Genomic DNA, 17,702 nt, shown 5'->3' with positions numbered 1-17,702 from the left:
CAGTGGTTATGTACAATGTATTTTTTCTATGCGAAGCGTGCTCTTCAGGAATAATGCACCCTTCCTTCCCCCCCCCCCTTTTTTTTTTATTTCTGTACCCCCCACCCTTATAATTGTTGGATAAACATAATGTAAACTTAAGTGGAAAAAAAAAACTTAACATGGGGGGGAAAAAAAGTAGAATTACTATATTTATGCATCAGATTATCAAATGGGTCAATGTTATACTGAATATTTTAGTATCACTGTTAAGCCATTTTCAAATAATAATGATTAATCATTTAAGGTATTGGACATAGTCACTAGTTTGGAGAAAATAATAATAATTAAATATTAAAATATATTTAAACGGTCATACCATGCAAGTAACCAAGGTAAAAATATATATTAATTAGATGCCATCAAAGCTTATTAGTGAGATGACTGATAACAACCAAAATTGGACAAAAACCGAAACAAAAATTCTTCAATTGATAAACGGAGTGAAGGTAAAGCCCACATTGAGGCCATTGGGACTACGGGTCCTTAATTTGTAAATCCACTCGGCCTCAATGCGTAGTAACATTTTATCAGTGTTACCGCCTCTACTAGGACTTTTTGGATGATAAATGCCCGCAAGGGACAGACAATTCAAATCACCATTGTGGTGCTGTAGAACATGTCTAGCCACCAGTGTGTCACCTGAATGTTTGATGGAGTTTACATGTTCAAGGATTCATCTACGTAACTGTCGAGTAGTTTTACCCACATAACGTTTACCACACATACATGTAATGAGATAAATGAAGTTTTTGGTACGACTGTTGATGAGTGTATCCACTGTAAACTCTTGTACTGTATACCATCACGGTTTTTGAATATTTTAGTCAGGAAGACAAATATACATGCCTTGCAGCCCTGGCATCTGTACATCCCTTTAACGGGTGAACTAAGCCAGTTTGTTTTTTGTGGCCGCTGATGGTGACTGTGAACAAGACGATCACAGAGATTTCTCGAACGTCTACTTGTGAACAAGGGTGTCGGTCCCAGAACCTCCTTGAGGTCAGGGTCTGCAAGCAATAAGTGCCAATGCCGAGAGAAGATACGTTTGATGGACCACCATCATTTATTGTACATACCTGTACACCTAATTTTCTTTTCACTTTGCTTCCTGGTGTTAGGGCAAAGTAGATCTTCTCTATTACTATACAAGGCGCAATGATAAGATCACTTAAGGTTATTGATATTATACCCACGAGCCAAAACCCGATCTCGTAATTCCTTGGATTGTTTCCAGAATTCTTGTACTGTAGAACAATTTCTACGCAAGCAGAGATATTGTCTTGTCGGTATACCTGCTACCAATGAATGAGGATGTTGGTCCTGAGCCAACAGTAAACTATTGGTTGCGGTGCTCTTGCGATAAACTTTAGTTTGTATGTCTTTATTATCATCATCAACGTATATATACAAGTCTAGGAAGGTGATAGATTCCTTACTCGTTACTGTTTTAAGCTGTAAATTGAGAGAGTTGTCATTAAGACAGTCAACAAAGCTAGAGTGACGCGTACTAGAACCATTCCATAGTATAAGGAATGTCTTTGGTGCTGTCTTGCACTCATGCAGTTCGCTGATACACAGTATAGGTAGTCAAGTTGTATGTTGTCTGTGTTTAGAGAGAAGATAGGGGAAACTGCCTCTAATACACTGATCGGGGCTTGGAGGTATTTTCTGTAATCCTTACCTCTATAGCCTGGTTTTCGATTTGGGCAAAAGTGTCTCGGTGCCGGTATCTTTATCCCGATCTACGCAATGGTTGATGGGTAATTCAGCAGATGCGGGAATTCCCCCGTTAATCCTCTCTCCTGGCGGGTGTCCTGGATGCGGCCATATGACAGTAAAAAAAGAGAAAATATCCGGAGCCACTGCGGTGTGACGATAATCAGCCCACACGAATCCAAGTTAAAGAAAAAAGGCTTTATTATTATATAGTATCAAGTACCACAAACATATAATATAGTGTGATCCTTTGATGGTAGATATATATAAAGACATAAATTGTCCAATGTGAAGTATATATCCGATGTGTAACATATGAATAAAAGCATGGTAAAGTTAGTGAAACAATGTTATATACGTTGTATCAGAAAGCTGACATGATCTGTGAGCTATTCGTCTGTTGAACACTGAATCTTCATGGCCTAAGACCACTTTTTGCATATAACTAACATTATCTCATAATGAAAAACTCTACCCAACAATAATAATGGTTGCAAGATAATAATGTTAAAAACAGCAATACAGTTCACCACATTCAAGTTGCGAATTTGTATTATCCTTAACCCTTAAATCTATAATATATAATGTAAACATTCTTGTTAGTGATAGTAATATCATCATCCCTATATGTTTATAGACAAAGGATTTGTTCTCCATATATATTCCTATCTATAATCCCCTATCTATGGGATAGATTAATGTTAGATGTTGAATGAAAACAAGGTTAGGGTTAAATTGAGAGAGAACATGAGGCTTGGAGCTTATACAAAGGTCATAAATCAGGAACCTCAAAGAAAGCACTTAAGATCCCACACTATATTCAACCCGTTAGGGTAAAGTGTATTCAAAGCGAATATCCAATGTGCCTCCCTTTGGTATAAAATTCTGACCCTGTCACCACCCCGTATCTGTGGTGGAATATATTCAAGGGCTATGCACCGCATAGCTTTTGCAGAGCCCTTATTGCATATGGTGAAGTGTTTTGATACAGGGTGCATTGTATCCTGTTTATTAATCAACCTAAGGTGTTCGAGAATACAAACTTTAAGTGCCCTTGTAGTTAAGTAGTATAAGGATGTCATCTATGTATCTAATCCACAAATCAATGTGTTAAGTATACATAGATAATTCTTCAGAAAATACATAAATGTATTCCCACCAGCCAAGGTACAGATTGGCATAAGTTGGTGCACAGGCAGTTCCCATGGCTGTACCTTGGATATGGTGGTAATAACTGCCATTAAACAAATAATTAAGCGTTAAAACATAATTGAGGAGACTCAGAGTGAACTGATTATGTTTGCTAAATCTAGAATCTTTAGTAGATAGGAAATGAGAGACTGCAGTCAAGCCATTTTGGTGAATTATACAGTGACTCAACGTCCAAGCTCACCAGGATGGTGGAGTGACTCAATCTATTTAGGGTATCCTTAGTGTCTTGGACATAAGATGATAGCCTGGTAACGAAATTACGTAATACTTTGTCAACATAAACATTACTGCCCTCAGTAAGGTAATTGTTCCCAGACACGATTGTTCGACCAGGCGGGTGCTGCTGATTCTTATGCACCTTTGGCAGACTATAAAATGTTGCTACTGTGGGTGATTTTGGGAGCATGAATTTATACTCCTGTCTGCTAATCAGTTCATCATCTAATCCCCTAAGTAATATGGCAGCTAATTCTTGCTTATACTTGATTGTAGTGCTGTTCTCAAGTATGGTGTAACAATCTTTGTCACTAAGTAATCGCTTATTCTCTGAAACATAGGCGTCAGTATCTATAATAACGATATTACCACCTTTATCAGACAATTTAATTGTGAAGCTGGTATTCTTCATTAACTCTTTTAGGCCCTGATTCTCATTGGCAGTAAAATTATTACTGGACTTATACTGAGACGGTAGAGACTCCAGTTCTCTAGTTACACAAGAGATAAAGAGATCAACAGCAGGACAAATACTCAGTGGTGGAGTAAAATGACTCTTATTCTTAAAGTCAGTAAAAGGACCGGTAAAGGGTGTATCAGTTTTCTCATTTTGTTCATATAGAGTGGTAAGAACCTCCTAAGTTTGTCCATCTAGAGTACTGACAGAGTCTTCATTATTAGCACATTATTAGTCGTTTGGGTATGTATTCTGTGATGTAACACTTACGAGTGATTGACCTGTAACTACCATCTGTGTATTGGCAACTTGCTAATAATAGGCAAAACGCTATGTATTCTCATTGGCAATTTGTTATGTGTGATCTATATTTAGGTTTATTGGTCTACAACATCCAGCTGATTAATAGTTAATGTAGTGTGGGTTATACCTAGGCTCTCTTTGCTCTTGCCTATGTGCAATTTAACTGTAATCCCTATGCTCTATCTCCCCTTTCCAACTTTACTGAGTTGCATTTAGGGAGTTTTGTGACCCGTTGACCAACAGCAATATTGCTATTATAATTATTGGACCACATTTATTATGTGATTGTGAACACTTATCCACCTTAGTGCACAATCATTTGGTCTTACACTGGTATTTTTTCTACCAGTTACTGTAAGATTCATCGGTTGAAGTTACGCTCTACCCTGTGTATTTTATTCACTGTTTTTCTTGTATTGTGATATATGTTTTATGTAACCTATTTACAAATAAAGATATTTATTATTAATTAATATTATTTTGGTATCCCCCAATACCCCCCCATAGCACAATACCTCACCGCACAATCTCTCCCTACAGCACAATACCCCACAACCCCCCTGTAATGCAAAGATTCTGGATTCTGCCAATAACTTGCACATTCTGAGTCAGTAAACAGTCTTAGAGATCAATCAAAAAGGGATTTTACTTAGCTTCGGTTATGTTCTCAGTTAAAGCTTAACAGCATACAACAGGAAAAATGCTCCAAAAACCTGGGGAAGCCCCAATCAGTCTAGAGCAAAGGGAATTCTTGGCCAGGACACCTGCACGGTCCGTGGAGAAGCTTCTGGCCCTATCCCCAACTCAAAGCACATATTATGGCATACTTCAGCTAATAAGTGGTACTTCCTAATACACCCCCCTACAGTACAATGCACACACACACTTAACTTTGTGGTGGATGCCTCCTGTGCCACGTCGATCCCACGTGCAGATGCAGAAGTTCATCGGGCCCAACTTCCAGCACTGACCGTTGGAGGAGGGAGGCGCAGAACAGAGGACTGGCAGGGGAGGCAATGTAGCCACTGGCCTGGGATAATTGTCTCAGCTCTCCACCCCTGTCAGTGGCCCTGGTCGCGGGCACCTGCAAAAGGTGTGGGGGCACCAGAGGGTCCACAGGCACCGCATTGGAGCCCCCTGGATTAGAGGAACAGTTTCTTAAGCGATATTAGGGTGTATGAAGTTGCAGTGTGATGCAAAGCTGAGCCCTTCTGTCTTAAGTGAAATCAAAAAGTTGGGCAACCTTGTACTGTATCACTTAAAGGGACAGTTCAACCTACATGTGATTTTTTTTTTTATAAAATAAGGTTTATAAACATTGAAAAAACTTCATTTAATAGCCGTAGATGTTTTTTTTTTACTACTATTTATTTATTATATCTTTTCATGGCAATAGTAATTAAGGAAATAGGATAGGGTGCAAAACAGAAAACGGGGAAGGGAAAAGGTAGATTGGTACAGTTATTGCAGCATATCAATAGTTTCTAGTTACAAATCCAACACAGGTCCAACAAGTTAATCTTGCATTACTTATGTATACAAATAATGTCAAAGGAAAAAGGGCTAGACTTGCCTATAATTAATCCGGGGACTCCAGACATCGCAAAACTTTCCATAGGTTCCGTTAAGAATGCAAGAGAGTTTTTCTATAAGCATAACATTGTTCACTCTTCCAATAATGCTTTCCCTTGGAGGAGGTTCTACCTGTTTCCAGTGTTGAACTATTGCAAATTTTGTTGCTGTAAGAATGTGAGAGAATAAGATATGATATTTTAAGGGAATCTGTGGGATGTCCATGTTTAAGAGAGTAATACAGGGGCTGCCAGGAATTTTTATTTTCAGGATATCGTAAATGAGCTTAAAAATTTGTGACCAGCATTTTCAAGTAACTAGACAGTCCTACTCGATATGTAGCATGGGACCTCGCAATTCCTCCAGCAGGTGCATTGCATCTCGGGGAACATTTTATGCAGTCTAACTGGAACCAAATACTACCTAAACAGTATCTAATATCCATTCTCTTTAATATGTGTACAAATATACATTTTGGATGTATTAACAGAGATAGAGTTCCACTTTTCAATGGTTTGTGCAATACCGAACTCCCTTTTCCAGCTCAACATACAATAGATGAGATTTTGACATTGGAGAATATATCTTCTTGGAGAAGAAACTGTTTATCTGTGTTGTTTTGGCTGCACAAGTAGGATTCTCCTTGCCCGAGCCTGTATCCCCGCACTCTGAAATTGTAGAATATATCTTGTAACATTTTGTATGTAGTAGAAATCAAACCTTTCTTGTAGGAGTGTTCTTTACACAATAACTCGAATTGTGACCCTGCATTTGGTTTACTTCCGGGAAGACCCAAATAAGGAAATAGTGTTGCAGTTGGAGATACTTCTAAAATTCGGAGTTAGTGAGATTAAACTCGGCTTGGGGATCTGAGGAGGGTTTTTATATTCCCTTTTCAAACAAATGTAACTGGTGGCACTCACATTACGCCACGCTCAGATTACATTTGCATGTATCGGGTGGGAAAATCAGGAATCGCCAACAGAGGCATTACTACTGCGGGTATTTTGACAGGTTTTTTTTTTTTTAGTGGTCCCCTATGGACAAAGAGTTGCTAATAGTGGGTGTATTGTATATTTTCTTGGGCCTTGTGAATTTCCGGATCCAAAGCAGGCTTTGAATAGAGAGGGGTAACATTAGCGAGTTTTCAATATCAACAGACGTTTGTTGTTGTCAGTGTTTCACGTTCCGCCTGGGACATCGAAAAACTAGTTCCAGAGATGCCTAACTCCGCCCACCAAGTGATGTCATACAGTCACAGCCACTCAGACTCTAGTGTGGATACACGAACACATAACTTCCATGCCGAGGTCTTACTGGCTGTGACATTACAGGTGGCCAGAGATAGGCATCTCCGCAGCTACTGTAGATGTTTCCAACGGAATGGGAAAAAATGAAATATTGCTAACACAAACAATCGTCTCCTGCTGTTAAAATAATTTATTGTTGTGTTTATATTCATCAGCTTTCATATTCTATTAAAATGTATACAGTATATATATTTTTAAATCTATATTTACACATGTACTGTATGTTGAACTGCCACTTTAACTTTTACGGTGCTGTGGTCCGGCAGCACCGGAATACTACTGGACTTCTGGCACTTTTGCATCATGTTATCGGTCAAGAAAAGGCCACATGATGCGAGCAGACCCCTAGAGGCCAAAAATGGATGTGCTTATGACGTACCTGGTACATCATAATGGCCCCTGGCTTGCCAGTGCCCATGCTGTACAATGTATGATATTAAGGCACTCTAATGGTTAAGGGGAAGATTTAATTCTTTAAAAACCACAATGTTTATTTATTTAATTTTTTTAAGCTGAAAGGGTGAATATTTTTGAGATTAAGGGGTATCGGTTTAGTGAAAAGTGTGTTTTTTTTTAGCAGAGTTTTGCATCATATGTAGGAACATTCTCTTACATCTGATGCAGAATGTTAGACTTAAGCCACTTCAGATACTGTATGGAGGATTCTTTTTGCCAAATAAAAGGGGAAAAGAGTGACGCACAGAATGTAATATGTGCATCATGTTACCGCTCCCAAAATGCTCCTGCTGACACTCCCCAGTGTGCAAGTTGGGGCAGATGGGGCAACATTGGAGCCAAGTACTTTGATACATATTGTAGGTGCAGGATGAAAATGCTGCAAACTTTTGCAGCATTTTGCATTACAAGGCATTTTGCTGCAAAATTGCCTTGATACATAACCTAAGATGTCAGCTGAACTCCTCAGTGACGTGTGTATAAATGGAATACAATACAAAATACCTGATAGGATCAGCACTCAATAAATCAATAAATCGTGTATCTTTTTGGTCTCAAAAAGTTTCTTCTTTAAATGGACAAAAAACTATCAGCGAAAGTTAAAAAATACTCAAGAGGTTAGTCAGCACTACAGATGTACTAAGACGCACTGTCCCCAGCGCCGTGGACGAAATAAGCAAAGTTCACTGCGCTGGGGACAGTGTCTGCCGTGATTGTTAATCTGCGTCTGCAGGGCGTTAATCCTTTCTGGGACACGACCATTGTGTGACTGTGAGCAGCCCTGGGAATGCAGACGGTAAGCCGTACTACATCTGTAGGAGCCGTTTTGATTATTGAATGGGGTACAGATTAATTAGATCTTGTGAACGTTTTAGGTATCACTTGGAGCAAGTTTGAACTGTTCTGCATAGTGTAGAGTATTGCCAGTGGGAAATCTCACTGTAATTTTATTTAAAGTGGATCCACACCTTTCCTACTTCTTTTTCTGTTGGTGCGAGTGAGTGACCTCCGACGTTCTATTTCAGATGCTAAAAGCCAAGGACCAAAATGTGAGGCCAAGAGAAATTGCTGATAAAATAGTTAAATACATTCCCAACAATGTCTTGATTGAGAAAGTGGAAATTGTTTCTCCAGGTACTGTATGTAACTCAACATTTCAAGTAATAGGGAATGGTGGGAGATGAAGAATAATTTAAGTAAAGGCGGAAAGAAGACGGAAATCGTAAAAAAGAATAAGACATTTTTTGTAAACTAGGATAATAAGCTTAGCATACCATTGCTCAAATTTCTAGATAGGCTCATCATATTCTGTCTTTATACTCATAATGCATGAGCATTAGGCACCTGCGTCTAAATTACTGTATTTGGCCAATTATAGGGCAACCTTGAATGTAAGGCAACCAACTAATTCAAGTAGTAACTGGAAAGAAAAAAGTTTACACACTGTGTCTGTCTCTCTGGGTTTGGGCTTCCTGCCAAAAGCAACATGGCTGCTTCAGGCCCGCAAGGTGGAGCTTCCTCCATTTTACCCGCCGATTATAAGGCTAGTATATACTTTTCAAAATTAACTTTATTGAAAAAAACGTTGCCTTATAATCGGCAAAATAGATATGTTGGTTGTTGGAACTTAGAGATTACGTCATCCAAAAATAATGTATGTTAAATAATAACTTTATTTATATAGTGCTTTTCTCCTACTGGGACGCAAAGCACTTCACAGTTACAAAAGGAAACAGCAGAAAACATTGAAGGTTATAAAAGAGACCAAACACAAGGAAAGATACAATCAGTATGGGACGATACTGTAGCTATCGAATGCTGGACAGGTTATGGTTCATTAATTAAATGCCTGCTTAAACAGGCCTTGAGCCTGTTTTTATAGATTGCCAGACAGGGGCCTCTTGAACTGTATGAGGCATACTGTTCCAGAGAGTGGGTGGCTTAAAGCTCAGGGCCCGAAAGGAAGTAAATGAGATTCTGGGAACTGTAAGAGTCCTTCATCTGCAGATCGAAGTGAGCGAATTGGAGTGTAGGGAGTTAGAAGCTCTTTCAGATAGCTAGGGTTCTGGTCATGTAGTAATTTGAATGTCTACAAACCAATCTTGAAATAAATATGCCATTTTACAGGCAACCAGTGCAGAGAACGTAGAGCAGGTGTCATGTAGCAAGAACAGGTCTGGTTAGTTAACCTGGCCGCAGAATTCTGCACCAGCTGCAGGCAGCCCAACTCTTTTTACGGAAGATGCAGGTAGAGTGCATTCCAGTAGTTCAGGTGTGAGGACACAAAGGCATGGACAAGCGTAGTAAAATCCTCTGGGGGGGATCAAGTGCTTAATGCTGCTATGATAGATCACAGCAAGTAACTAGCACCTGGAGGTTGCTTGTTAGTATTCAATTTAAGTAATTATTAAAGTGAAAGATAGCAAGGTAAATGTGAATATTAAAATGCATTCATATCTTGAAAATGGTAAAACCCAGAGTTTAATTACGCATTTGTTTCTTTTTAATCTATATCATATATATCTATAGATATCATATTATCAAAACCTCTGAGCAATGGTGGTTGAAATAGATTGGAACTAAAATTGCATAATCCACGTGGATTTTAAGATCTTTACTTTATGGGAATAAGACACAAGAAAGGACCCGATTTAGCACACTATTGCCCAGATTTACAAAATGTCCATAAACCTCAGCCAACTTTTGCCTACTTTAAGACTTACATCATACTTAAGACAGAGTACATCTGGTCCATTGTGTAATTAAGGAATATACTTGTTTTCTTTGTTATTGATATACTTAATCTTCCTTATTTTGTGTTTATAATATAAACAATAAGTATTTTCATTCTGATTTTAATTGCAATGAACTATAAAAAGTTGTGTTCACTGTTTCTATTTAAGGCTTCATTAACGTACATGTACGAAAGGATTTTGTATCAAAACAACTGTCTAAGCTGCTGGTGAATGGGGTTCAGCCTCCCGATATCGGAGAAAGAAAAAAGGTAACGTTTAAGAAAAATGTGGGAGGGTCACTAGCATTTTATGAACTTTGAAGTCAAAACAACACTGTGGGCTCTTTAAAAAATAGGATTATTTGTGATTCTCTTTTTAAAAAAAAAAATGTTTTGTAACCGCCAACTTGGATTCAGATAGGTCTTAGTCCCTTGCTAGACCCTAACAAAAGTAGTATGTGTTGCAGATTCTGCAATGCATTATTGTGATGTTAAGAGTTAGGCCGTGATTATACCAAAATCGGCTGGTGATTAAAGCTATCATTCCTCGCACACCGCCTGGAACTGCAGGGCGGCAGACTTAAAAATGTGTTATCTTCAAGCAACGGCCGTGTCACGTGAGCAGTTCAGCCAATGAGGGCGAACCGCTCACGGCCACGCCTCCCTGTCTCCTCTGCTTGTCTCCTGCCTGTAGTTCACATGCCGCTCGGCGGCATCGCGAGGATGACGTCACCAGATCGTGTTGCCGCCTAGCTGGAGCTGTATAATCGTAGCCTTAGGCTTTCAGACCTACGTCGGGAAATCTATTAATTACGCAAAAAATGCTTCTAACAGCATTTATTTAATTAACAGCAACTGTATCCTCTTATTTGCAACGCTGATATGTTTATGTGGCGTTTTAGCTCTAATGTTGAGCATTGCACTACGTTTGGCATTCTGCGGTTCCATCTTTTGAACAAGCCTATTTGCTTTCTTTCAGGTTGTGGTAGACTTTTCCTCACCCAACATTGCTAAAGAAATGCACGTGGGTCACCTGCGCTCAACAGTAATTGGTGACAGTATATGTCGCCTGTTTGAGTTTGTGGGGCATGATGTACTGAGGTGAGTTTTGGCTCTTTAAATGCAGCATTTTCTTGACAATCAAATCTGTGTACATCTATAAATGTAGCACCTGGAAATATTTTTCTCCTTAAGGGAGCAATCCAACTACATTCAAAAAAATAGTTTATTACAGTTTAGCGTAGGATTGAAGCAGGGGGTCTATATTTCAGCTCCGGGGACCCCCACTTATGGAGATAACTCTGTATGGGGTGCCAGTAGCCGCTGCGGCTGAGCTAGCTGGGCTGTAAAGTTTACAGCTCCTGTGTCACGTGGACCAATAGGATGCTGAACCGAAGACTTCATAGCTTCCTATTGGCCCGCAGGGCTTGGCAGCTTTAAACAGCGGCCACCACGTGATCCCTGGTAGCCGAGCAGAGCAGCTACCGGCACCATATCTAGGTAAGTATATCCGGAAGCAAGGTGTCATCAGAGCTTAAATGTATGGGGTTCAGCTCCGGAGACCCCCTGCTTCCATACTGGGTAAGAAAAGAGCATAGATTGCTGTTTTACAAGTTTTTGTAACCACTTTAGCTCTGGAAAACTGTTGATTGTACTACTTTCGACTTGCTAAGCATCACTGTATTTACTTGCTATATACAGAAAACCTGAAGGCCAACGCAATTACGGTTTCCAGTTAACACAAAAACTTGTAATTTTCACTGAATCTGTCTAATAACACTGCATAAATTGACAGGTGAAACAGGAGTATCCTGAAAGGGCAGTGCTGCAGAGCCAAAGTAGAGGCAAAATCCGTGCTATTGATAATTCAGCATTTCTTGATAGATGAATCAGGAGAATATTATCACATACACCAACAGCGGCTATAATAGATAAAGTAAGTACCCCTGATGGGTTAAAGTCCTATGAGAGAATGAGCAAACCTGACAGTTGTAGGCTGGCTGTAAAATCCCTTCTCAATAAAGACTGGTGACCCCCTGCTGCCAGTGGGGTCAGTATTGCAGATAAGATTGATTAAGTAATTGGGGTACTCACAGCTTGGTGGTGTAATACTCCTGCTTTAAAGAGATCAGCAAAGGCAAAGAAAACATCCAATGATGAAAAATAGCAGAGCAATGCAGGAATGGGCCGAGGCACAAAAAGGTTAAAACAACTATTTATTAATTAAGTGGCATACGGACAGAACAAACGGGCAAAAGAATCTCTAATGCGCTTTGTGCTGGTGCACTTTGTCAAAGAGTAAATCATCCTGTTCCTCTCAGCTGTTAAATAGCTCACCGCGAGGGGATGATTCGCTGTACACACCTGCCAGCATCAACAATGGCAGAAGCAAAACCTGGTTCTGCAGGTGAACCGCTCCTCGGAAGTGTCAACGACCCCTCCAGGTGGGCGGACAACATAAATAGAATATGACAAAAGTAAATAATATAATTTAAAAAAGAAAATAAATTATCCACATACATGGGAAAATAAAACTAAAGAAAGAAAAAGTGTATGAACCAATTGGAATAAAGAAAAAATGAGACTATTTGTCAACATAAATACATAAAACACAGGATAAAAGATAAAAACAGTGGCCCGTAGGAATATTTGTCTAATAATAAACCTGAATATAACACAAATCAAAAGGGGTTCAAGCATATAGAGCAGGGGAGCACAAACTTTTGCAGCTACGCCCCCTGCCTTTCCTCCTCTGCTGCTCGCACACCCCCACCCCCACCCCTTACTTTGAAGCGGCGTCAAAAGACGCCGCGGGGTCATGTGACATCACGACCCGCAGCGTCATTTGATGGGTGTGATGTCACGTCACATGACCCCGCTGCGTAATTTGATGCCGCATTGCCATGGAGACAAGTGACCCCAGCAGAGTCGAGGTAAGTTTTTAGAGTTGCAGAGGCCTCACGCGATCCCCCTGCCTTTTGTCCTCTGCTGCTCGTGCCTCCCCCCCCCCTTACCTTGATGCAGCGTCAAATGACGAAGCGGGGTGATGTCATGTCACGTGACCCGCAGCGTTGTTTGACGCGTGTCATGTCACATGACCCCATTGCGTCATTTGACGCCGCGTTGCCATGGAGACGAGTGACGCCGGCAGAGTCAAGATAAGTTTTTAGAGTTGCAGAGGCCTCACGCAATCCCCCGGCATTTAATTTAAATGCCTCATGGAAGAGTGCTGGGCCTCTGCATCCACCCGCGCCCCCCCCAGACAAATTCAGCTCCCCCCACTTTGTGCACGCTGATATAGAGGATACATTCTCAATAGACAATTTCAAAAGAGAAGTTACAATATATCATATATGTCATGTAAAGGTAATGAAATTGATATATTGTGTGTATAACTATGATGGAAAGGGATCTCATAAATGACACTCACTATTTAAATTGTATCAACCCACAATAGCTATATTGGATATTGTATGGACACACGCACAACTGTGTATCAAGTCATCATTCAGTGTCTAATAACAAATAATGTCATGCAGAGATGATCTATACCAAGGGTGCGCAAACTGGGGGGGCGCTAGATTTTCTGGGGTGGGCACGGCAGATATACTGGTCCTGCGCTCTCCCCCAAGGCATTTACATTAAATGCCGGGGGACCGCGCGAGGCCTCTATACCACACTTACCTTCCTTTCCAGCAATGCGTCGTCATGATAACCCGGCGCCAGGGTGACGTCTCGTTACCATGGCAACATGACGTCACATAACCCCGCGTGTCATTTGACGCCGAGGCCAAGAAGGGGGGGCACGAGGCGCCGAGGAGGACAGGCAGGGGTGCGCACGGGGTAAAGTTTGCGCACCCCTGATCTATACTATAAACACTATAAAAGTGTAACAATCATAATGTAGAGAATTCAAATTAATTTCGAGAATAACAAAACAAGGCAAACATAAAGGCAGAAACAGCCAATACATAAAGAGTATTTCCAAGAATTCAATGCTATATAATGTGTCACATTAAATGTCGAGCATATATGAGCATTATCCATAGGGTGACCATTCGTCCCGTTTTTTGCCGGGACAGTCCCGGTTTTTGCTGGGCTGTCCCGGTTGCCCGTCCGTCCCGGGAATGTCTCGGTTTTTCTCCCTGGTGCGTCGGCGACGATGCACGGGGGGGTGCGCGGAGGGTGCGAACGGTGGCGCCGAGGAGGATGCGGCAGCCGGGTAGTATTTTTTTCATGTTAGAATGCCGGGGGGGCTGTGCTTAGAGAGTAGAAGTAGGGGATTGGTTTGAGGTCAGGGGATCTGGGGGCGGGGCTTAGTACCGGGCCGGATGGAGTGAGCTGCTTCTCAGTGAGAGAGAAAGGGGTGTGTGTGTGTGTGTCCTGTCCGTATCCTGTCTGTGTGTGTGCTGTCTGTCTGTGTTGTCTGTCTGTCTGTGTGTGCTGTCTGTCTGTCTATGTGTGTGTGTCTTGTCTGTGTGTGTGTCTCCTGTCTGTCTGTGTGTCTCCTGTCTGTCTGTGTGTGTCCTGTCTGTCTGTTGTGTCCTGTCTGTTTGTGTGTCATAGGAGGAGCTGACGGGATGGTATGTGGAGGGGGAGATATGAGGAGCTGAGGGGAAGGTCTGAGGAGGGGGAGATATGAGGAGCTGAGGGGAAGGTATGAGGAGGGGAGATATGAGGAGCTGAGGGGAAGGTATGAGGAGGGAGAGATATGAGGAGCTGAGGGGAAGGTATGGGGAGGTATGGGGAAGGTATGAGGAGGGGAAGGTATGAGGAGGGGAGGGGAAGGTATGAGGAGGGGAGGGGAAGGCATGAGGAAGGATGGGGAAGGTATGAGGAGGGGAGGGGAAGGTATGAGGAGGGGAGGGGAAGGTATGAGGAGGGATGGGGAAGGTATGAGGAGGGATGGGGAAGGTATGAGGAGGGGAGGGGAAGGTATGAGGAGGGATGGGGAAGGTATGAGGAGGGATGGGGAAGGTATGAGGAGGGAAGATATAAGGAGGGGGGAGAGGGTAGGTATGAGGAAAGGATGGGGAGGGAGAGGTATGAGGAGGGGAGAAGAGGGGGAGGTATAAGGAGAGGGAAGTATGAGGGGGCAGGTATGAGGAGAGGAGGGGGAAGTATGAGGAGGGGGGGCTGTGTGTGTTTGTCACTGTGTGTGTGTGTGTTACTGTGTGTGTGTGTCACTGTGTGTGCACGTATATTGGGGAGGGGTGAGAGTGAGGAGGTGGGGTTCTCGCAAGTCCGCCGAAACGTGGGTAGATGGCCCCAGTGAAAACGTTCTTCCTGGGCCCCAGGAAAGCTGTCTGCGGCCCTGCATGGCAGTGATGTCACTGACTGCCACGAGGAGAGCAAGAGACCCTATTTTGCAAAGTGTAAGGTCAGGAAGGTCACATTTTTAAAAGTCTTAATTTTAATTAATGCCTAAAAAAAATTTATTTAATTTTAATTTGTCAATTAATTATTTATTAAATTTTAATTTGTTAATTATTTTAATTTTAATGTCTTCATTATTTATATACACACACACACACACACACACACTGCAGGGCCCACCTCTTATACACACAGACACACACTGCAGCCCCCACCAACAGGACGCATTATGGTGCCGAGGCATCACATGATGCCACATTGTCATGGCAACATGTCACCACCGCCTGACGTCAGTGTCTCATTGCCATGGCAACGGGGTGCGTCACGTGATGTAATTTGTTTTATAAATAATTTTTTATTGTGTCCCGGTTTTTCATTTTGAAAATCTGGTCATCCTAATTATCCAGGGATTCATTATTATAGCACACAGTACGTCATACAGACGCCCTGGACAAATAAACAGTATGGAAATATTTCTGGCAACACATAGCATACAAAACACAGCATAAAGAACACACTGTTGATAATAGTGGTGTTGGCCGTAAGAATTGTCCGGTTGCAAAAGGAACTAAATCAAAAAGTGTTTCAACTCCTAGTCAGTGTTCATACCTCCTGGGTGGAGAGATCCTAGCATGTACATTCAAAACATTTCTCTGCAATTTAATGTTGCTTCACGATTGCCTCCTCTGATTGGAGCTGGAATAAACGCTAGTGCAACAAATGAAATCAATGTTGATAGCTCTATAAAATTTGCACTCAGGTGTACAACGTGATAGTAAGGCGTTGTGGTTATTAGAAGTTACCAACTTTAGTTTCCAGATAGGTACTCCAGATCCATGGAAAAGGAAGGGAAATCCATATACAAAAAAGGAAAAAGCAAAATAGTATAATACGGCTTTTAATGTTTAAAACACAAAATATTCCACTTACATAAGTGCCTTTGTGGTGAGCATTCAGACCACCCTGGGTCATATGGACAGACAATTATCTTCACAGCAACAGCATCTGCTCCGCGGCCGTCACAGTATACACTGGGCTGATTAAAGTAGTCCTCCACTCTGGATGTCACCACCAAAGTGCCACTCTGTAGTCAATGATTCACCCTTTGTCTCTTTCTGTCTGTATTCAGGGAGATCACTTCTTAGTATTCTGGTGGCTTTGTGGATTTGCTGGTTTACAATTCTGTGGTTATATCCCCGGTTTATGAAATCCGATTTCAAGGCTGTAATCCGCTGGCCTCTGTCTACTGTGTCGTAGCATATCCGGTTGTATCATATGGCTTGACTGTAGATGGTTGCATGCTTAGTGTGTGTCGGCTGGAAGTTGTTGTCCCTCAAATAGCTGGCTCTGTCTGTAGTTTTGCGGTATACAGAAGTCTGTCATTGGGTATTCTTTATAGTAATGGTCGTGTCTAGGAAATATACTTCGTCTGGGGAATGGGTGAGTTGGAAGTTGATGGTCTGGTGGAATGTATTGAAGTTCTCATGGAACTCTTTGATAAAGTCTCCTTTGCGGGGACGAAACGCGTCAGAGAACCTTTTTCGTTTTTTGTTCTGTGATGTCCATTTGATTTAATAAATAATTCTTTATTTTTATTGCGCTTGGTTGGATAGCAGTGACCACCATTTTTCTCAATTCTACCTCATGGAACTGTAGGTGGTCCTGTTCACCAGGGGTCCAAATCAGGAAGATGTCATCGATGTACTGAAGGTTTCAGAAACAGATAACATTCCAAGATGCACTGTTTTTAAGTTAAACCTTGCTTGCTTTATTCATTGTAATAACGCTGGAAGAAGAGATCAGTGTATCTCGAAAGCTCGCACAAATAAAAGCATTTCGTTAGCCACAGAACGTTATCGTTTATTCATGTTTGATTATTAAGCTCGGCTAACACGGTACAGATACATAAATACATATATACAGTTAGGTCCGGAAATAATTGGACACTGACACAATTTTTATAATCTTGGCTCTGTACGCCACCACAATGAATTTGAAATGAAACAACCGAGATGCAATAGAAGTGCAGACTTTCAGCTTTAATTCAAAGGGGTTGAACAAAAATATCGTATAAAACGTTTAGGAATTGCAACCATTTTCATACACAGTCCCCTAATTTCAGGGGCTCAAATGTAATTGGACAGATAAACACAATCATAAATAAAATGTTCATTTTTAATACTTTGTCGAGAATCCTTTGCAGGCAATGACTGCTTGAAGTCTGGAACGCATGGACATCACCAAACGTTGGGTTTCCTCCTTTGTGATGTTTTGCCAGGCCTTTACTACAGCTGTCTTCAGTTGCTGT

General features: G+C 41.3%; 1 protein-coding gene across 1 annotated transcript in view; it reads left to right on the top strand.

The window, feature by feature from the left end:
- Positions 1 to 17,702, top strand: part of LOC142495854 (arginine--tRNA ligase, cytoplasmic-like) — a 67,946-nt gene that overhangs the window by 8,843 nt on the left and 41,401 nt on the right. The window contains exons 3-5 of the mRNA XM_075601890.1: positions 8,310 to 8,418; positions 10,188 to 10,288; positions 10,998 to 11,119. Coding sequence (XP_075458005.1) covers positions 8,310 to 8,418; positions 10,188 to 10,288; positions 10,998 to 11,119 — 332 coding nt within the window. The remainder of the gene's footprint in view (positions 1 to 8,309; positions 8,419 to 10,187; positions 10,289 to 10,997; positions 11,120 to 17,702) is intronic.

This window comes from Ascaphus truei, chromosome 5, assembly GCF_040206685.1.
Source record: "Ascaphus truei isolate aAscTru1 chromosome 5, aAscTru1.hap1, whole genome shotgun sequence".
NCBI classification, from domain to species: Eukaryota; Metazoa; Chordata; class Amphibia; order Anura; family Ascaphidae; genus Ascaphus; species Ascaphus truei.
Note: the sequence above shows the minus strand (reverse complement) of the source record. Positions and strands in the feature narration are given on the sequence as shown.